Source organism: Numenius arquata, chromosome 2 (assembly GCF_964106895.1).
Source record: "Numenius arquata chromosome 2, bNumArq3.hap1.1, whole genome shotgun sequence".
NCBI classification, from domain to species: domain Eukaryota; kingdom Metazoa; phylum Chordata; class Aves; order Charadriiformes; family Scolopacidae; genus Numenius; species Numenius arquata.
This window is the reverse complement of record NC_133577.1, coordinates 59,936,049-59,957,448: the sequence shown is the minus strand read 5'-3', so window position 1 is coordinate 59,957,448 and position 21,400 is coordinate 59,936,049. Positions and strand designations below refer to the sequence as shown.

At 40.2% G+C, this 21,400-nt stretch overlaps 1 protein-coding gene across 3 annotated transcripts in view; it reads left to right on the top strand.

Moving 5' to 3' along the window:
- The window catches only part of ITPR2 (inositol 1,4,5-trisphosphate receptor type 2), a 298,404-nt gene that overhangs the window by 81,000 nt on the left and 196,004 nt on the right, over positions 1 to 21,400 (top strand). For 2 of the 3 annotated variants that reach the window (XM_074165736.1, XM_074165717.1), the window contains exons 10-19: positions 1,818 to 1,862; positions 11,115 to 11,266; positions 12,632 to 12,731; positions 12,880 to 13,040; positions 15,420 to 15,561; positions 16,352 to 16,510; positions 17,516 to 17,688; positions 19,843 to 19,962; positions 20,064 to 20,249; positions 20,881 to 21,132. In XM_074165736.1, coding sequence (XP_074021837.1) covers positions 1,818 to 1,862; positions 11,115 to 11,266; positions 12,632 to 12,731; positions 12,880 to 13,040; positions 15,420 to 15,561; positions 16,352 to 16,510; positions 17,516 to 17,688; positions 19,843 to 19,962; positions 20,064 to 20,249; positions 20,881 to 21,132 — 1,490 coding nt within the window. Of the gene's footprint in view, positions 1 to 1,817; positions 1,863 to 11,111; positions 11,267 to 12,631; positions 12,732 to 12,879; positions 13,041 to 15,419; positions 15,562 to 16,351; positions 16,511 to 17,515; positions 17,689 to 19,842; positions 19,963 to 20,063; positions 20,250 to 20,880; positions 21,133 to 21,400 lie in introns of all 3 variants that reach the window. The other variant, XM_074165726.1, reaches the window with a different exon arrangement.

Here is a 21,400-nt window from a genome sequence, read left to right as displayed (position 1 = left end):
AGGCCACCGTGTGTGGCTGTGACTAAGGAGCACTGCCCCATAATTTTCTCTGTTCTTGATGAAGGACCAAAGGTAGAGAGCTGAGCTTGGCTGTTAGAATGGGCAACTAGAATTACTCTAAGGTGTCAGGTGAATAAAGGTAATGCTGAAAGAGAACTTGAGAAGAAACCAGTTACGTATATATGTATACATACATGTATGTATGTATATATGTATTTCACTGAATTTCACTGAATTTTTTTTTAGAGTTGGAAGGGACCATAGAGATCATCTAGTCCAACTCCCCTGCTGAAGCAGGATTGCCTAGAGCATGTTAGAGCATGTTACTCAGGTATATCTTCTAGTTTTCTGTTCTTCAGTGTTCATTTCCTACTCCTGTTCCTGTATAACGGAAGTAGGTGGGAGCTGGAGCAAAGAGACTGTGTGAGAATGTCATGAAGGAGCAAAATGCAAGATTTGGGATAGGTGTCGATGCAGGGAGGAAAGCAGGCTCTCTAAATTAGATTTGTGAGGGTAACATAGTGGCTGATGCAAATACTGAAATGAAGACAGGAGAATAAACCTTTGGTCATTTCTGTGCTAGCACATCAAGTCATGACACAGAAGGAAGGCATTATCAGCAATTTTAGGAATATCTTAAAGTTTTCATCATTTCTTCAGGCTCATAATGTGGAGAGGAGCTGGGTTTTTTGGGGTAAAGGGATATAAATGATACAGTATTAATAAAAGCCTTATAAGCTTAATAAAAACTCTTCCTGGTAGTTGTCTGTGTAATTTTAGATGTATGATGATGTGATATTGAAAAGTTTTACTGGGATTCATTCAGCTTGCCCTGTGAAATTCACTTCTGGCTCTTCCACACTGGTAATGCCAAACTCAAGCCAAGAAAAATGACTGCATTTATTTGCAAGATGTATACACCCCGTCGTTGCTTAAAAGCTAAATTACCTTATGTAACTAATAATTTCACTTCAGCATTTTCAGTGCTTTGAAGGCATATCCTGTGTCAGGAAATATGGTAAATATTGAGGCAAAATTGTTTCATTATGTAAGTCAAATCTTGAAAGGTTTCCTGTACAGACAGTGTGTGGGTGTATGTGTATTTGTTTATTTGAGTCTATACCTGCCTACATAATCCCTCATCTTCTAGTCTACATATTTCCCTTGTCAAAAGTAAAATCATATTAAGCACCATTAAATAGTAATACTTTACACTTACTATTATATAGTGTCTTTCATCCAAGCTTCTCATACTACTTTAGTTATTAATTAACGCTTGATAATCCTGGTATGACATAGAAAATATTATTCCCATTAATAATAATTAAACAGAATCACAGGGTAATTAAACACTTGTCTATAGTGGCATTGCCATTCCTGTTTCAAAGATGTGTTTATTCTGAGTTCACTCTCTTCCTGTAAAATCTCAGAAGGATGTTAGTTTTTCTCTCAATATATCAGTTTAAGGTCAATCCTGGAAATGGTTGTGTGTGTATGTGTGTGGGTGACTGTAATTTGCTGTGTTTAGTAACTATCTATGCCTTCTCCATCATTCTTTTTGGTTTTGGTTATTTGAGATTCCTCTCTTGAATTAACAAGCTTGATTGCAAGATGCACTTTTTTGAAGTGAGGACATGGGCAATTAAGTCAGAAATCGAATCGGTAATTCTTATACTGTCATTCTCATACTGCTTCTAAATATTCCACCGTCCTCTTGCAGGATGGATACATAATAGAGAATTAACCCAAACCCTCTCCCTGAGTTCTGAAATGCCTAAAAGCTATCGAGATAATATTTGACTTCTTCTCTTTTCCAGCTTAACCCACACTACCCAGAAGCCAATAATGAAGGAAAAGCTTTGGTAAGTGGAATTTATGTGTTGCATATAATCTGGGAAATACTGTATCCTTAACCTAATACATCCCAAAATATGAAAGTCCTTTATAGCTTTCCTTGTACTTACATGTCACAGACGCTGAGATTGTTTCCTGTATCCTGTGCAAGCTAGGGTGCAACTCGGAACTGGCGTTACAGAAAGCTTTTCCTTGCATAAGGCAAATGATAAGTAACTTAAATTCTGCATCAAATCGGCATTAGTTGGAAGCTCTTCTGCTTGGTCCCTGCAGATATGAACCGTATTAATTCTTCTCAAATCAGATGTATTACTTTATGGCAAAACCCACCACCCTCTTTAGCTAGAAAACCGGGGACAAGCAAGTCTGGTTACTTATGTGTCAGTACCAGTTCAGAGGCTCTGCTGGTGGAGACAAGCCCCCTTGAGGCACGTTTGTCAGTCAAGTGTAGCTCTACATCTAAGAATATGCTGAGACTCTTTTTATTGCCTGTATTGAATACGTGCAAGCAGATAATCAGGCAGAGGTTTAGCCTGAGCCCTGCCACACTTCGGCCATGACATCTTCTCAAGGATCCAAGTGGTCTTTGCTGCGGTGTGGATGGGTTGGACAAAGGCCTTTTGCCCTTTGCCTAGGAGGCAACAGCCTTTGTCTTGTGCAATATCAAGAGCGTGCTAGCTGATCCTAACTAACAAGGCAAGGCCAGACATGTTGTAGTTTATAATGTGTGAAGGAAGTGGAGTTAAAACCTTGAGGAAATCTTATTGTTACTGAGAGAACAAATAGTCCAAAAAAAGAATCATCCCTTCATCAGATTAATGAGATTGCCTTGAAAATGCTGAGATCTTAAAAAAAAAAAAAAAAAATCAGTTCAATTTCTTTCTGTTTGCCTTCTGGCTTTGTTCTTTTAGAGCACACATTTTCATGTTTTTCTCTGCTTGGGGAAGAATGTTGGTTTTTTTTTTTTCATGAAATGAAACCCAGGATTCTTACACAATCAGATGCCTTCAGGACTGCAATTTTAATAAAAATGGAGACTTTTGTAGAAGTTGGGAGAATTGGTTCTCCATCTTCCCTGGTATTTGGTATTAATGGTAATATAGCAATACAATAAATAGCTTTAAATAGCTAAGCTGTCCAGAAAAATGAGAATTCTCTCTCATGAAAATATGGAATTTTCAAAAATTGTTTCACTTTTGTATTGGAATGGCACTTGAAGCCCTTGGAGCTTTTGAATGGAAACGGAGGTAAGTTCTAGAATACCCCAGTGAGTAGGGTGCTTGCTTGGAAATGCTGGGGTTCATGCTCTTCCTCTGTGAACAGCGGAGCTTGTCTCATAGACGTGCATCTGCATTAACGTTGTAGTTCACATCATGACAGCACTTCTCAATCAAATCTCCTGATTATTCCCTATTTAAGACACTCCAATTCACTCCTCGGAGCAATCTCAAGGCATGAAAATTTGTATTCCGTTGAATAAAAGTAAAAAGATAAACACACCTCTGGAATGTATCTACTGTGCTCCAGCCTTTCATGGGGCCCAGTCCAGAAAACCAGACTACAGCTGGCCTGAAGTAAGACCTATGAAAACATGTATAGGATAGATGTTAGGTCCTCGTCACCAAAGATTCAGTCCTATTGTAACACACTGTACTAATGTAGATAGATGGTTTCCGGTTGCAGCAATTCCTGTCCATCTAAATAGTCAAATATTGCTTGGACTGGGTAATGTAGAAGGCACAAGAATAATCTGAACATGAATGTTAAAGGTGTCTTCTGTAACAGTTTGGTTTAATCCATTTGGGTGTTGGTTTCAACCAAAAATCCAGATCAGATAAATCAGATTAGACAAATATTCCAATGGAAATGTAATCCAAACTGATTGATGATCAAAACTGATGTCTCCGTAGAAATTTTAGTTTATGCAGTCAGCACTTTCTTGTGAAAAATGTGTTGTGAAAGAACTCGTAACAACGTTTGGTAACACCTCCATGTAAATCCAAGCCTACAGGCACTTTTAGCATGGTAGAAATCCATTTGGATCCTTTACCCTTTTATAGTCTTGTTGGAAACAGCATGAGTCAGCAATGGCTATTTTAAGCCTTCATTCTGGTGTTAAGCAACTGAGCAGAAAAGCTTCACATCCCGGTGCAGGAATATCTGTTACAATGATGCAGTGTTTTGAATTACCCCTCAAAAGTACCAAAATCTTATATTATCTGGAGTTCTTTAAGAGCCAGCTATGTCAGTCTTGTATCCATTATGCACATAACCTAGAGCATACACACTTTCTTTCCTCTGTGGTTTTCACTGAATTTCAGTGAATTTCACTGAATTTTTAGAGTTGGAAGGGACCATAAAGATCATCTAGTCCAACTCCCCTGCCGAAGCAGGATTGCCCAGAGCATGTCAGAGCATGTTACTCAGGACTGCATCCAGGTGGGTCTTGAAAATCTCCAAAGAAGGGGACTCCATGACCTCCCTGGGCAGCCTGTTCCAGGGCTCTGGCACCCTCACCGTGAAGAAGTTTCTTCTCATATTTGAGTGGAACCTCCTATGTTCCAGCTTGTGCCCGTTGCCCCTCGTCCTATCCCTGGCAACCACTGAAAAGAGTCCAGCTCCCTCCTCCTTCAACCCACCCTTCAGATACTTATAAGCATTGATAAGGTCTCCCCTCAGCCTTCTCTTCTCCAGGCTAAAGAGTCCCAGCTCTCTCAGCCTTTCTTCATAAGGGAGATGCTCCAATCCTTGAATCATCCTCGTTGCCCTTCGCTGGACTCTTTCCAGTAGTTCCCTATCCCTCTTGAACTGGGGAGCCCAGCACTGGATGCAGTATTCCAGTTGTGGCCTCACCAGTGCAGAGTAGAGGGGGAGAATGACTTCCCTCGACCTACTGGCCACACTCTTCCCTACGCAGCCCAGGATTCCATTGGCCTTCCTGGCCACAAGAGCACACTGCTTGCTCATTGTCATTTTGCTGTCTACCAGGACTCCCAGATCTTTCTCTTCAGAACTTGACTCCAGCAGGTCCACACCTAACCTGTATTGGTGCCTGACATTCTTCTTTTCATCTAGTGTTTCTTCTGCAAGGGGACTGCCTAACCGATTCACTGCAAAGGCATCTTATTTTCGTCTTTTGAAGCAATTAATTTTGAAATACTGCCCATGGAGTAAATCTGCTCTCGAGGGAGAGGTGGAAATGGACCTACCCCAACAAAATTTGAAGTCTGAGTAGCAGGGAAATGGGAGATGCGTACTTGAATCCTTTCAACTGAAGGAATAAACGGAGCCTGCAGCCTGTGTTTTTCTTTTCTCTCCTAGTCTGTTGGATAAAAGGGTAGCAGTTCCTTCTCTGTCATCTGGGTTTTAAAGGCGGCACAGCCATCTGTGCATTTTGTACCAACCCTTAACTCCTAAATGTGTGATGGGCTCCTTGTGCATGTTCACTGCCTCGTTTACAAGTCCTGATCTCAGTTGCTTAGGCAACTGAGTTTGAGGAAGCAGCAATGGAGAAGGATTTTCCGCGGTGTGGTAGTAGGTATATGCACCTAGGTTCTGCCTAAGTGCATCTTTCTTGCCTTGCCTCAAGTGGCTTAAAGGTCTGAAAGGGTTTTGGCTCCAGAGAGCATAAATATTACTGGAAGTCACTAAGATCTTTGTTCCCAAGCATTATAGCTACGTTTGGACTGTGGTTCATTGCCCATTTATGGGCTGCTTCTTGAGAATCCAGCCAAATTGTCTTGTGAAACACTGCTTTTATTTCTGGTCAAATTTGGCCTTACAATGAGTTCATTAATATTCCTTGTATATATATTTCTCACATCTAAACTCCAGAGGATTTAAAAAAAAAAATAAAAATGGGAAGACCTTTTTTGTGATTTAAAGGCCTTATAAAAAAAGGCTTCTTCATCTCTTGAAGTCTAGGAGATTGTAGTGTATCATGCAACGAAACACAGTGCTCTGTGTTACAGCTGCCATTAAAGCCAAAATTGGTGTATTTTATGCTGCAAAGTAGTCTATTATTTCTAATCACAGAAACGTATAGCATCCAGAAGAACGCAATAAACATGGGGGAAATGTCAAGAACAGCTGGCAACCTGGCATTTGTTAGCGCCTTTGTATTAAAGGCTGTCTTTGGGTAGGTACCTTAACTCCATATGTCTGCATTTTCATAGAGTGATGATCCTAACCAGTTCCAAACTGGCTTTTATTGTTGAGATTTTTCTTAGGATTGAGGTTGGTATGGATTTACTTTTCCTGTAAAGAATTTGGATAGTTGTACTGCGGACTTCTAGGTGCAATTTGGCATACCTCCTTTGACTTCTGTTTATCTATTTTTATGAATTCCAAACAATTCTTCCATTTCTTGCTTCCAACTCAGGTGAATTTTTTTTTTTTCTGATAAACATTGTAAATTAATTTTTTTAATTATATCTTAGAATCATCTTCCAGCAACTAAGTTTGCTTAATTAAAATTTTACAATATGGGACACGGGTGATGCAGTTTAAACAAGTAGAATAGGCTTGGGGAACGTATTGTTTTTTTTAAAGGCTTGGTTAGGAATTAACATGGCAATAAACGATCTGAAAAACGTATTTTTTTAAAAAAATCATCAGCTTTAAAATGCCAGTGTCTCTGCTTATATAAAGCCAGCAGTCAGACCACTTGAGAGGCTGGGGGGGGGAGAAGGGGAGACAGGGATGCCAGCACGTTATTATTATTCTGCTGCTGCACACAGGTCTGAATCAGCTCTGAAAACGCATACATTGTTTCTTACAGAATGTCTCTGGCTCCTAACAACAGAATGGCAACGTGATGTCTCCGCTAAAAATGCGATGACTCACAGATGAGTCAACAGGAAAGGTGTTACAGGAGGCTAACTGCTGTGCTGTCTGCCAGGGCTTCGTAACATGCAGGAGCAAGGCTGGCCATTAATTTACTCGACTTTCTTTTCATATAGCATTTTTTAAATCATCTAACCTATGGAGTTCTGCTCACATTACTGCTCTCTGAAAAAACGTTGGTTTTGTAAGAGCCTCCTGAACTGGGTTAACGTATTGAGATACGACATTGTACTGGATTTAACAGGCATTTTCAGAACTCTGGCTGCCATTAAATTTAATTTCTGCTGAAATCTGTAGTGCAGTTTAATGTATTCATTCAGGAGCAGGGCATTATCCTTGTCTGTCTCTATGCCGCAAGAGGGGTCTTTACCAATTGGAATTGTAGATTTGATTTCTAAAAGAAAAGGTATGTCAGGTCTGTCATGTTTTCGTATTGCTTTTTGCAGTTGAAAGGAAAGCCCCTCCATAAGCAAAACTTGATGTAAATCTCCTGAATTTTAGGTATGATACCCAGTTGAGGTGAATAATGGAGACTTGGGGTAGGTCATAATTACTAGCATACTGTATTAAAAGCTGCGAAGAAGCGTTATCTGCTGGGCTACAAGTCTCAAGAAAGACAAATCTGATTGTACCTGATTATTTTGTCTCTGATTACAATACAGGATTTGTCTCCAGTTGCATTAAATTTACCCTGCAAATTGCAAACACCATATTATTATGTCTGTTGGGTTTTGGGTTTTTTTTGTTAAGTTTCTTTTCAATTTGGTATGATGCACTGGGTGGTAGCTTAGGTTTTTTTTAGACAGAGTTGGCTGACTCTGCTCTTTGTACCAGCTAGTATTTGGGATAGGTCATTCTTTTGGAAGGTGTAGGTCCAACTCCTGCCAGGCAGAAGAGGAGCTGAATGTATGTTTTCTTCGTCCTTGTGAGTGATTTAACCAGTGCTCAATAGCATGAGGCCATTTCACCCTCTTCCCCTTGGATATGTATCTGGTTTGACTTGTGACAGCCTGTCGCTAGTAGTCTGAGACAACCAAAACTACTTTTTTCCTCAGTGAATTTAGTATTTGCTAATATTGTTTTACTCAGTTATTGCACTTCTCTATACTCCTAGCATGCAATTCACCTGCCTTCTTTTTTTTTTTTTTTTTAAAAGTCTAGGTAGCACTTTCCTTGGCTGTCACTGACCACATCACCAGCATCTCTGAAACTGTTCATTGGCTTCCTCTTCGTACTGCTTTACGTTTAGTTTTCTTCTTTCTATATTTAATACCTTTTACAGTTCTTTTCCTGTCTTCTTTTCATTGAATCCAGTTTTGCTGGCTGCATCTGCTCATATGCTAGTTTCTTACTTCAGCAAATGTCATCTTGTTTTCATCTGCTTAGGAACGCAGTGCTTCTCCTGAGCTGATCATATTGTCTAATTAAGTTGAAATAGTTTAATACTTTCACTTCTTTCCACATCCCCATATAGACTCATCTGCTGATTCAATAATGGCTACATTAAGTGCAGATTCTGATGACTGCTTACTAAATTTAATGAATCATAAGAAACTGTGTGTGAGTGTGTTCTCTCTCTCTCTCTCTCTCTCTGTCTCACAGAGGCATGTGCACATCCATTCAGACACAAATCCATGTATGGTCTTATGTGATAACTATTGCTCTGCCTCTCATGCACTCCTTATAAGTTGTTTTCAGAGCTGTCAAGTTCAGGGTCACTTCCTGTTACAGTGTTTTGTGGTTTTTTTTTTCCCCATCAACTAGTGCTTAACACCCATAATCCATGTTGGGTTGTGAGGTGTGTCGGAGAACCTAAAATAGTATTATAAGGAGAGTTCTGAGGTTTGTGCTGGAGTCCGGTCTGAAGCTACTGCACAGCTGTTGCGTAGGTCTGATCTTCCTCAGCTGAGCTTTGCATTGCAGTTAGCAGTGTTACAGACGCTGTCTGGCCTTCCATTGAAGTGGACTTTCTCTATAGAAAAGCAGCTCTTGCTCATACACCAGGTCTGATTTGAGAGTTGCCAAGCCTCTTTGGCAGGATTTAAACCTGATGAGCCGACTCTGTCGCTCAATAGCATCTACAGAATTGTTGGGGAGACTATTAAGTGCGTGGAGTCAGCCCCAAACTGCAGAATGAACTTCACAGAGCTAGTGGTTAGCACGAACTACTTCAGGACAGGAGACCTGCCTTCGGCTTTGTCTCCTGTCATAGAAACCTGCACGTGTGCATATATACTGATGCTTATCGACTTACTGGAGATGGTCAAACATTATGTCATGAATGAGTAAAAAAAAACCTTCATAACACAAGAGTAGAATATTGTTTCGTATTTTGGTCTGTATTTTTCCCAGAGCCCCAGTGAAAAAAATGCACAGAATTATGAAGCGTCCTGCCTTTTTGTATACCAGCCTTTTCAGTTTGGAAGTTGTAGAGTGGATGGTTTATAGGAAATCCTAACTAGATTTGACTGTAAGTTATGGGAAATATCAAAAAGTCTGGATGCTGTTCTAAACTATCCGGTGCCATTCACCCCTTTACAGACCTCTTGAATATTAAACTGTTTTTCCAGTTCTTCCAATTTTGTTTGGGTATTTCGGAAGTAGATATTCATTTGATGTTAGATTCTGACTCACACCTATTACGCTCTTAAGAGGATTCTCTTATAGTTTGCCTACCTTTCCAGTTTGGGTCTCAGCCTGAGTTTGTAAAACAAAATGTGTATGGAAATCACAAAAATTTTGGCTATTTTCTCAATCCTTGCATACAGGTTAAGTTTTTATGTGCTTTTTTTTTTTTTACTAATTTTGAGCGTAGGGTATGGAAGGATGTGAGAACCACCAGATGAGTTTACTCTTGTGCAAGACACAGGAGATGTTTCCGCTTTTGTCTCAGCAAGCCTTCCTCTCAGAAACTAGTGACAATATTCTAATCACTGGATGAGCCTCAGGAAAATTTCTGGGAGTTTTCTTCCTACTGTCTCTATCCTTCATAGCAATAGTCGGATGGAAACCTGGTCTTTTTAGGCTTCGTAATAAAAACTGGATGTTTTGGAAGGATTCAAAAAGTGCCTTGAAATGAGATTATAACTAGCTATTTCTTACATAGTTTCACTCATCCTTGATTTTTGCTGCTTAATCAATTGGCAATATGAATAATCAGAGCTTTGCCCTTGATTATCGCTACAGTTTGGCTTTAATCAAAGTACTAATGCAAACCGAGTACAGTCTAGCCTCTTTACATTGCTTTGTACATCTCTTCCCTAGTGGTGCATTATAAATCACTATAATAGTATTTCAGATTTCCAGTGTTTGATTTTTCTCTTTTGGCTTTCTTCATTCCTCTTTTCCTCCCCGCTCTCCCCCCTCCCCTCCCCGATATATTTTGTGTACGTGAAGGGCCCTGAGCTGCCAGTCTCTTAATTGGTTATTAGTCTTTTGTAATTTGTGTAACTCAATACCCGAGAGGAGCAGCTTTTACTTATGCCAGTAATTCTGTTGGTTGCTGCATGGTTGCGGGCATAGACTCTGAATTACTCCTTCAAGCAAAGATACGTGCTTAGGGAAGGTAGGATTTTGCGTCTGCGAAGACAAAGGTGTGTAGGTAACCAAAGGTGAAGATGGCTTCTTGCAGTACTAGGTCACAAGATTCCCGTGAAGCTTCAAAAGATGGTGGGAGGAAGATCGCTGTTGTAGATTTGCATGCCTTTTGCGAGGCACCAAAACAACTAAATCTGTCACTTGAAAGCTAGGGAGCAAACTTCCACAGTTTCACGCTCGGACCCACGTTGGATCCAGCCTCCAATGCATTATCAGACTGTGCTAAGATTTCTAATACAATCTAGATGGAGCTTTGTATGTGTCCCCTTTCCAATGACAAGTTGATCTTAGTGGAGCAGATATTCTGGTTCTTGCTGTTTGAAAAGCGTACTGCTGTGACTGTGACCGTATGAGAGGAAAAAACGAGGAAACTTAAATAAACCAATGGTGGAATTAGGCAAATTGCTTACTTTTTAAATCCTCTCCCCCCTTTAAAAAATCCAATTTTCATTAGTTCTTTTCTTTTAACTTTCCAAACCAGCACTGTGTAGTTACATCTGTTGGGAGTGAAGGGTCTGCAACTACCACAGGTTTTTTTAAGTTGTAGATGTCAAGTAATAATGTATATAGTACTGCAGCCTCTCTGTAGCTTGTGACCTGCTGTTGTTATAATGACTGTCTGAGACTCTGTGTGCCTGGGGCAAAGTGCATCCTTTGTGTTACACACTCCAAAGCCAGTCATGATACATTCTTACTAGAATGTAAAAAAAAAAAAAAAAAAAAAAGTACAATTCAGATGTATTACTTGTCCGCAAGGTAATTGGAGAATTTATAATGGGCCCTGATGCAAGCAAATAACCCTTGTACCTAATCAGCAGAGAGATGGTGACCTTCCTGCTTCAAAGAAGAAACGCCAAGCAGGGGAGAAGATTATGTATACCTTGGTCTCTGTGCCACATGGAAATGACATCGCATCTCTCTTTGAACTGGATGCCACCACTCTTCAGAGAGCTGATTGCCTGGTTCCAAGGTAAAAAAAAAAAAAGGGAAAAAATATTGCTGCATTGACAGGGTTTCTTCCTAGCATTCTGCTGGTGAGTAAAGCAGAAAAACATCAAACGCAAGCAAGTATTATCCTTCAGTTAAAATTTGGAAGTGTTCATGGATAAACAAGGGATGTATAAAACATGATACTGCTGCTGTGACTGGGTAAAATAATTATAAGGATAAAACAAGTGACACTTAAAGAGAGTCTGTGAAGAGAAAAATAATGGGCTAAATATAGCACAGATGTGTACGAGGGCAGAATTGAGCTCTGTGCACGGTTTGAAAACCCTGTACTGTTAATAGATCTAACTGAACTGTTCCCAACAAAATAATGTGTAAGGTGAACTAGGCTTCTGTTTCCCTGACAAATCGTGATGCCACTGAACGCATTTGTTATTCAAATGAATTTAGCAAGTGGCTTCTGGATTTTAATTGTGAATATTTGAAATTTCAACTGTGTTCCTTAGCCGAGATTGGCTAGGTAAGTCACATGGTGTTGGTTGTGATGGAATGGGCATGCAGACACTTGCAGCTAGTTGTTATGAGGGTGGATTTTAAAGCTGGGTACCCGCAGATACTGATGTATGCAGCTTTGAAGTGTATTTGCTATGCGAAGTTTTGCCAGACAGTTTGCTTACTTGAATACTCAAAGCCCATCAGCATGAAGGGGAGAGCGTGAATGAAGACCACAGTGAATATATTTAAAAAGTAGAATTCAGAGTAAAAACTGTAATCGATTTCTCAGCTCTGCTTTTTGATAATACCACAGATTATCATATGGAAAGAATTTAGAAGAATTAGTCTGTTTTTTTGTTCACTTGATTTTCAGTTGAGACCTAGTACTGTAAATGCTTTTTCCCTGGAACGAGGGTTTGCAGATCGTAATGGTGAAGCTGTGAAACCATGGCCAGTTTCACTTTCTGGCTTTTGGGCTGTGACGGGTTGAAAGGGTTTGTTACTTTGCAGAAGAAAATAATAAGAAAAGAATTGGTTTTATTCATGAAATGCATTTCTATTCAGATGGGATTTTTAACACCTTCCTTTTTAATTTTTTTTTAAGGAATACTTTACTTCTAGGCTTATATAAATACTTAAAACCAGCATTCTGCGTGATCCCAAGATGTTGTTTGTTCTTGTTGCAGCTCTGTTCTGGGTGAGAAAGAAGAAGACAAGGGAAAAGGGTACTGCAGTATCTTTTAGGTCTCCCTCACCCTTTCATTACGAGTGGCTGGTGTGACTCCTAAGCTTAAGTCTCATGTTATGGTCATGTGTTGCATTGCATCCCACCTTGCCCGCTTCAGCTCGGGACTGATCCATCTACCCCGTTGTTTGCTTTGTTCTCCTTTAGGAATTCATACGTCCGACTGAGGCATTTATGCACTAACACTTGGGTCACTAGCACCAGCATTCCAATAGACACTGATGAAGAGAGGCCTGTGATGTTAAAGGTAACCACATATGTCTTGGAGTTGAAATCCCAAGCTCGTTCCTCAAATTCTCTACTGGTGATCTCACTTCTAACATAAAAAATGTGCATAATAACGAGGATAAAGGTAAGAGGAATGCTTACCCATATTAAATCAAAAACTATTGCAGATCGGGACGTGCCAAACGAAAGAGGACAAGGAAGCTTTTGCCATTGTATCAGTTCCTCTGTCTGAAGTCAGAGACTTGGACTTTGCCAATGATGCAAACAAGGTTCTAGCATCAACTGTTAAAAAGCTGGAGAATGGAACAATAACCCAGAATGAAAGGAGGTTAGTGATTTTTCTTTTTTCCCTCCTAAATTGGTATTTGGTCACTTGTGACATCATGGCATCGTGGTAATGGGTAAGTTAATAACATCTGTGTGGACATGGAAAACAAATTTTAGGGCCTGGAAAACAAATCATATGAAGAGCGGTTGAAGGAGCTGGGACTGTTTAGTATGAGGAAGAGGAGGCTGAGGGGAGACCTCATCACTCTATACAGCTACTTGAAAGGACACTGTAGAGAGGTTGGTGCTGGTCTCTTCTCACAGGTAATTAATGACAGAACGAGAGGGAATGGCTTCAAGCTCCAACAGGGTAGGTTTAGACTGAACATTAGGAAAGAATTTTTCACAGAAAGAGTGGTCGGGCGTTGGAATAGGCTGCCCAGGGAGATGGTTGAGTCACCATCCCTGGATGTGTTTAAGAGTCCTTTAGATGTGGTGTTGGGGGATATGGTGTAGGGAAGAACTTTACTGTAGAGTAGGGTAGATGGTTGGACTCGATGATGCCAAGGGTCTCTTCCAACCTGGACGATTCTATGATTCTATGACATGGAGGCAGTTGGGAGAGGACACTTCAGTACTGAGAGTGCTAGCCTGGGATTAGATTCCATCTCTGTCAGAACATCCTTGCTGCACTCCAGGCTGGTTGTGTATCTCGTCTGTAAAATGGGGGCAAACAGCACTTCCCCAGCTCACTGGCCACATAAATAAATGGGTAGCTCCCTGGGCAAATGCAAAGTGTTTGTCTTAGTTTCCTTTGATAAACCACTCCTGAGCTGTAATACGGGGGTCCATTGCATTTGATTCTCATTAAATGTACATCAAATTGTACAAGAAAGCCATCTATACAGTGGGGAGCATGGCAGGACTTTTGATGCGTCTGGAGTTCGCTGGACCGCACATTCATGCTGCGAGAGCAGTAGGAGGAGGTCTCAAAGTGAGCGAGAAGCTGCCCCAATAGTTCCTTTCCTTTCTTATTTCTATTTTCCCCTGTTCTCTCCTCCTATATTGTGTAATTTTGGTGTTTACCCTTTATATTCATCCATGTTTCAGCTGTAGCACTATCAGAATGTCTGTTCTTCACACCAGCCCCTGAATTAAGGGATTTTGTTGTACATTGTAGCCAAATATATCCCACTGCCAGTGATGTAGTTTGGTATTTGTTTTCAGCTGTCTGTGGTTAAACTGAATATTAGACAGCATCTCTGGCAGTGTTAATGTGTAACTTCTATTCCACTATGTATCATATAGAGCTTTTTGCTGAAAATGTTTATTTTTGGTGATAAAACTGAATTTTCTGTTTCTGTGATTTCCTTTAGAAAAAAAACCACCCTCTTCTCCCTATCGCCTTCCTGCTTAGCTAAGTAGGGGTCCCAACAGTTTATTCCTAGTTGCTCCATCCTGCATCTGCCTTTTCTGCTTTTTTTACGGCAGGGGACCTTGCTGTTCTCCACCAGCGAGCTGAGACTTTTAAAGCTAAAGCTCAGTCAGAGAGTTTAGCTGAACAGCCCAGCCCTCTTTTGGGTAATGGAAGCTTTGTGTCTGGCTCCCAGAGATGACTTCGAAAATCCACTGGGCATCTTCCTTCCACTTCCATTGCATGCCTATAGGTTTAGTAATTATAAGACTCCATGTCCAAATTCAGATGATGCTTCCCTAGGGTAGAAGACATGCCAGGTTTTGTTTGTAAAAGCTCGCAAGTTCTTTTAAGGGAGATCCATTGAAATCTGTGGGCATCTATACTTCTTGCTCTCTGTGGATGCCTGGCAAAGTATGTGAGTAACAGGGAGGCAAGGACCACTTTCTTTTTGCATTTTCTGAAGGTAGGAGAGAAGGAATTACTACTGCCTCTGTCATCTTTAGCACTTGCTTCTGCCAAATCTTCTTTTGTGTAGCCAAGAGTGAAACAAATATAGTCATTTTTCAATAGTTACTTCGGTCACTAGGGAAATAGTCTAGTAGCAGAATGCTTTTATTCCCACAGTAAGTCCATCATCTCGTTTCACGGAGCCATGGTAATGGTAAAAGTATAAAAATCCTTGCTAGGCTGTGTAAGAATGTTTTTCTACTGTTCCTGGGCCTTGAGGCCGGCTGGTATAGATTTTGGATTTCTGAATAGTCTTCATCAATCCAGAATCGTGTATTTTTCTCCCTTTTTCCCTCTGGTTGTTTTCTAATGTCTTGGTAAACATCCCCATGATGGATTTAAGCTTCTGCTGCATCAAGGTCTGGAATCCTTAAGTACATGTCAAACTTAACTTTGCAGTGATTGAAGTTACATTGTGCTAGATAAAGCTTGTTCTGAAAGGTGATTTTCTTTCTTAATGAATCCTAGCAAGTGTTGAAGGACTGTATATAACAATGATTTGTCTATTCGTTCTAGGTTTGTAACCAAGTTACTGGAAGATCTCATTTTCTTTGTTGCCGATGTGCCTAATAATGGGCAGGAAGTTTTGGACGTGGTCATTACCAAGCCAAACAGGGAACGACAAAAATTAATGAGGGAACAAAATATATTGGCTCAGGTATGTCCTGCTGTATTGATAACTTGTTTGTATTTACAAGCAGATTGTAGGAGAGACTGTTTGGAGAAAATGTTATTTTTAGGTAACTTGGCTTATGCTACGTTGGGTTTGTGGCTGGTTGAATCAGATCGATACGACACGACTTAGTCAAGGCTCGCCTCTTAGTCTATGAATCAGATACGAGCACGAGTGGCCATGTCCGATATCTTAGTTTCATGTGATTCTGATGACTTTTAAGACTGTATTTGATAGCAAATTGTTGACAAAATTTGAAGCAAGCTTGCAACATGTTGTAATCCTGCAAGTGTTCTCCATATAGGAAAAATTCTGATGCCTTTATGGATCCCTGACTTTGTTCGTATGAGGGCCAACTTGCATGTAAATCAAAATTAGTGTTATCTTTAAGTAACCTACTGAAATAAAAAAAAAAAAGAAAAAGTGAAATGGATGAAACTGGACAGCAGCCAGTATCGTCCTCCTTTTTCATCCTTAATTTAGCCAAAGTTAAGGCACTTAACTAACAATGTTTAAAATTGGGAATAGCAGTAAAGAGAAAGCAATGTCAGTCAAGTTAGTTGGAAATGTAAAGCTAAATGCATAAAGCTGTAATGTCTGAGATTGTTCCCCCATTTGTGTTTAGTCACATGTAGATAAGTGCAATGGTTCACTTCTGACTTTGGTTGATAAGGCCCTTGTGCTGATCCCGTCAGAGGACATTTTCATGGACTGCTACAAGTTAAGCAAAATCTGGGTTTAATCTTTCATTCTCAGTGATTTTGATTTTGAACAGATATTTGGCATCCTCAAAGCTCCTTTTAAGGACAAAGGTGAAGGATCGATGCTGAGACTTGAAGACCTGGGTGACCAGAGATATGCTCCATACAAATACATGTTAAGGTTATGTTACAGAGTTCTCAGACACTCCCAACAGGACTATAGGAAGAACCAGGTCAGTGGTATGCAAGATAATTTTCCTCCTGATTCCTATAATTATATATCCTGGGTTTGACATTGCTCTCTGCACTTAACAAATGGGGTTCTGTGGTAATGGTGAAAGTACTGGGTTTTGTGTGGGATAATAGTAAGAAGTCACCATCATATACGGCCTCATGCTGAGGAACAGTGTTTGTGTTTTGTAGGCGTTTGTATATGAATTGAATGGTCAGCAATGAATATATCGATTTACCTTATACTTTCACAGCCTCAGACTGAGACTGGGGTCCACTGCTTTGTTCACCAGCTTTCTTTTATTAAAATTACGCTCTTGGACTCTGGATTATAACATGGGAAGTCTGCAAAACTGCCTGTTGCTTAAATATTTGTAGAGGGGCAGCAGTGAATCAGACTAGATGTTATTCTACCAGGTAGCCTGACTTCCCACTGCAGGAGACTCCCCATGAGCAAGAAGTATTTCAGAACATGGTATCGAGCGCTTTGCGTATTGCAGTGGGGAAAAGCTGCACTGACTTTGTAGGGCTAAAGAGTTTTAGACTCTACTTTAGAGTCTGCTTTAGAGAAACTTTAGAGTTTTAGAGACTAAAGATTGAACTGCTGTATGTGGCTTGTTTTCTTTCTAATGCTTTACAGCAATATTTCTGTCTTGGAGGGAGACAAAAGGGAGGAGGGGGAGACTCAGGAAAGAAAGCTTCTTAAATGTTATAAAAACTTTTTGGTTTTTCCTTTTAAAAAATTGGTTGTGAATTCTTGAATTTTTTATGTCTTTTCATGGATTCATTCCTTTGGTTTATGAAAGAACAAGAAGAGTTAGTCATCCCTAATATTGAATGTTTCTTGGTGTACATATTTTAGGTGTTCAGGTATTCTTTTGTTCAGGCCGGTTCAGAGAGGAAAGTTTTGAGGGTTATTTTGATTGGTAATTGAGCTGGATGCTTCTGGTTCTAAAATAAAAACATTACTGCTTAACAGGTCATCATGAGAATTTTCATTTTTTCAGGAATATATTGCTAAGAACTTCTGCGTCATGCAGTCCCAGATTGGTTATGATATTCTGGCAGAAGACACCATCACAGCTTTGTTGCACAACAACAGAAAACTGCTAGAGAAACACATCACGGCTAAAGAAATAGAGACATTTGTTAATTTGCTCAGGAGAAATCGAGAGCCAAGGTTTGAAGTAGTCCATGTAACATTTTTTTTTTTTTCCTGTATTGAGGGCCTTAAATATTTGCAGTAACTGTGAATGTGCCTACTATTCATAGTTTTGTTGTCTCTTTCTCCCAGCTTTTTGACCTGGCAGACGAGAAACCCACAAGTACAGTGTCATGTCAGAAACCATCAGAACTACCTGTAATTCTTGGGATTTGACCATATCTGCATTTCAGAGCGATAGCTTACTGAAAAGAAGGTTTCAGTAGGACAATTTTGAAAATTTGGTTTTAGTTCTGATTGAGACAAAGAGAAACGAACGTAAATTTTCACTTCTCATAACTCCGCAGCTCCTCTGTAAAACTGCCACTTGTGTTAGTTCCCCTACTAGTAATCTTGATACAAATTACACTCTTGTCCATTTTTCTAAGCTTTATTAATGTTACTTTTCCTGCAGATTCTGATTCCAGATCAGACTGAGAGGGTCCTAGGACAGTGAACATCCCAGTAAACATGTGTCCTAGACCAGATGTTCCAAATGAAAAATTCTGGCCTTGAACTTCTCACAGTTGGAAATTTTTTTTTTTATTAGCTTTAGGTTAGAATATAAAGGAAATGGATTTTTTTTTTTTTTTAATGGAAAATCTATTTTTTTCATTGGATTTTCAGTTGTAAAATTACTGAAGTAATACAAACATAAGAAATGAATGTACTGAAGGTCAAATAATGTCCTCTGTCCTTGTGAATACCCTTTTTTTGTTGGCGATTAAGGATATCGCTTAAGGCCCCAGTGCTTCACTGCTTCAGCTGTTCTCTATATGTCTGAAACCGTTTTGCCTCACTCTGTAATCTCATTGCGTCTCCCGTGCTAAACTGTGTTGAGTTTGGTCAGGACTGAAAAAACTACATGAAATCAGATCGTTCTCAGTGCTGAAGGGTCCTGGTGTTTATTGATGATCTCATGTCACTTTTTTTTTTTTCCTGTGGTGGAGTATTTCGTAGTATTTGTTGCGTAACTAAATTGTGCGGCTGCTGTGTATTCACTTCTTTAAGGCTCAAGTCCTAAAAGCAATAAATGTTTGAGAAATGAACCTTGCCAAGATGGTGCAATCTGAACAGTAAAGGCTTGATCTCATGACACTTATTTTCATGAAGAGTCTCGCAGACTTTTGCAGCACTGCTCGTGTGAGTAATAATTGTGGCAGTATACTCTAAACCACAAGCTCCCCCACCAGCTCTTGAGCTTCTTGCCCAGTTTTAGCTACATTTGCTAGAGGAGTGGTGGGCTCAGAGGTACTTAGTTCCTACGAATGTCATGAAAAGCAGAAGCTACATAGAGGGAAGAGGCCCTTTCATTATTCCAGTGAGGCAAAGGCTGAAATATGGACTACTGTTAATACATACAGAGGACTTCACCAAAGAGGGACAAGAAGCAGATACCTAATGAATGTCCCAACTGCAAGGAAAGCCTCAGCCTTGTTAAACATCAGAAGACCTAAATTCAAGAGACAATTTCATAGGAAACTGATTTCCATGCAAAGCTTTGTGATTTCTGCCTTACGTGGAATGACCTCTTTGAATACTGAGGTCCTGTTTTCAGGTCCTGCCAGATCTTCAGTCTTCACTCAGTGTTGTCTGTGTTGCTTCAGAGATTTTAGATGGCATCTTTAAAAGGTGGAGATGTGGACTCCTCTGGCTGAATGGAGTTCCTCAGAGGGCACATGGCTGTCACAGCACAAGTAACATCTCCTTGCTACTTAGGTTAGGCAGACACACGTTACCTGATGGGGAAGATGGGTGAGAATGTGTACTCTTGCTTTTGGTTCCTGACAACGATGAGGGCTTCAGTGGAGCTCCCCTTCCCCAGGCTGCTCCTGAGTTCTGGCACGACTCTTTGGCCTTTGATTTGCTGAGCAGTGTCACACTTGGGGTATTTTTCTTTTTGCTCCCTAACTGATTGTTCAGCAGCATTCAGAGTGACTCTGAAAGCTATTACCCATCTTTATCTGTTGTGAGTTGCGGTAGTATGAATCGGCAAAGATCGTGTGTTGATAAATCTTGCAATATATGTTCCCTTGAGCATATTAGTGATGGATGCTAGAGATTTCTACTGCAATGTTTCTCTGTAGTATTTTAAGTCTCATGTTCTGTTGCATCTGTGTTTTTTGACTGCAGGTTCTTGGATTATCTATCAGACCTGTGTGTATCTAACACCACAGCAATACCAGTAACTCAGGAACTCATCTGCAAGTTTATGCTGAGCCCAGGGAATGCTGACATTCTCATTCAGACCAAGTGAGCATCCGTAATTGGAACATACCTTGTTGTTACCTGCTCTGTTGTTATATTCATAGCAATTTGCTAGTGGCTCCATTGTAAATGGTTTGTATTTGTAGGCTGGTTTCGACCCAAATGGACAATCCCCTGGAATGCCCAGTCATATCAGATGACATAGATGAAGAGGAAGTGTGGCTTTACTGGATTGACAGTAACAAGGAACCTCATGGCAAAGCCATCAGGCATCTGGCTCAGGAGGCGAAGGAGGGCACAAAAGCTGATTTAGAAGTTCTTACCTACTACAGGTAAAACTGCTTATTTAAGTGGAAGAAAATGTGGACTCTCTGAAGACCCTGGTGCTGTTCTTATCCAGTTCATTTGCCAGTGTCAAAAAGGAAGCCAGGTCATGCCAGAAACGGGGATTAAAAGTTTGTTTCAAGTTTTTCCTGTAGGAAGCATCACAATATCTGCTGTCTATTCCAGAAAAATCTGGAATTTGCTTATGAGAGCTCCTTGCCTCTCTGTCATTTTGCCTCTTACCTTTAATTTATTGGTTTTTATTTTTAGATTGTGCTGTCCTGGAAGCAAGGCATGCTCTGAAGGAGGAGTAAGGAGTGTCCCGAGGATTAGAGGGGAAATGGAATCATGGAACAGTGTTTTACACTGATTGAGAATGAATAGTCCAAATGCTTCAGCCTTCCATTAAACAATGCTTCCTTTGAGCTTCAAAGGAAGCCAGGTCTTCATGGGGGCTGGAGTGTGACGTTAGCATTTTTAATGGCAAGTTGATTCCTTGTTTAGCAAAGTCACTCCTGTTATTTTTTTAGGATTTATATCAGAAAGGCTGACATCAGGCTTGTAAAGTGAGATTCTGAGGCAATTGTCTGATTTCCAACTGTCTTCTTCAAATACCATATGTTATTACCTGTTTCTAAGGTACCAGCTGAACCTCTTTGCAAGAATGTGCCTGGACCGCCAATACCTTGCCATCAACCAGATTTCTGCACAGCTGTCGGTAGACTTGATCCTACGATGTATGTCTGATGAAAGCCTCCCTTTCGACCTCCGGGCTTCTTTTTGTCGGCTGATGCTACACATGCATGTGGACAGAGATCCTCAGGAATCTGTGGTACCTGTCAGATATGCCAGACTGTGGACTGAAATTCCTACTAAGATCACAATTCACGAGTGAGTTGAAAGCGTTTCAAACTAAAGTACAAAAGCGTTTTGTAACGGTTTGTGTCAGAATAAAATTATTGTACATGTCTAATGTTGACAGAACATGCACGTGAAAAGGTATTTCATTGCAGAACACAGAGCTAATTATTATTACTCTTGGAAACTTCCAAGAGTTAGTTACTCTTGGAAAGTTGGAGTAACTTCCCATTATTGTTACTGTTGGAAAATTCTTATAGGGAAAAATGGAATGGCCTTTTCTCAGACCAGCTGATCTTGA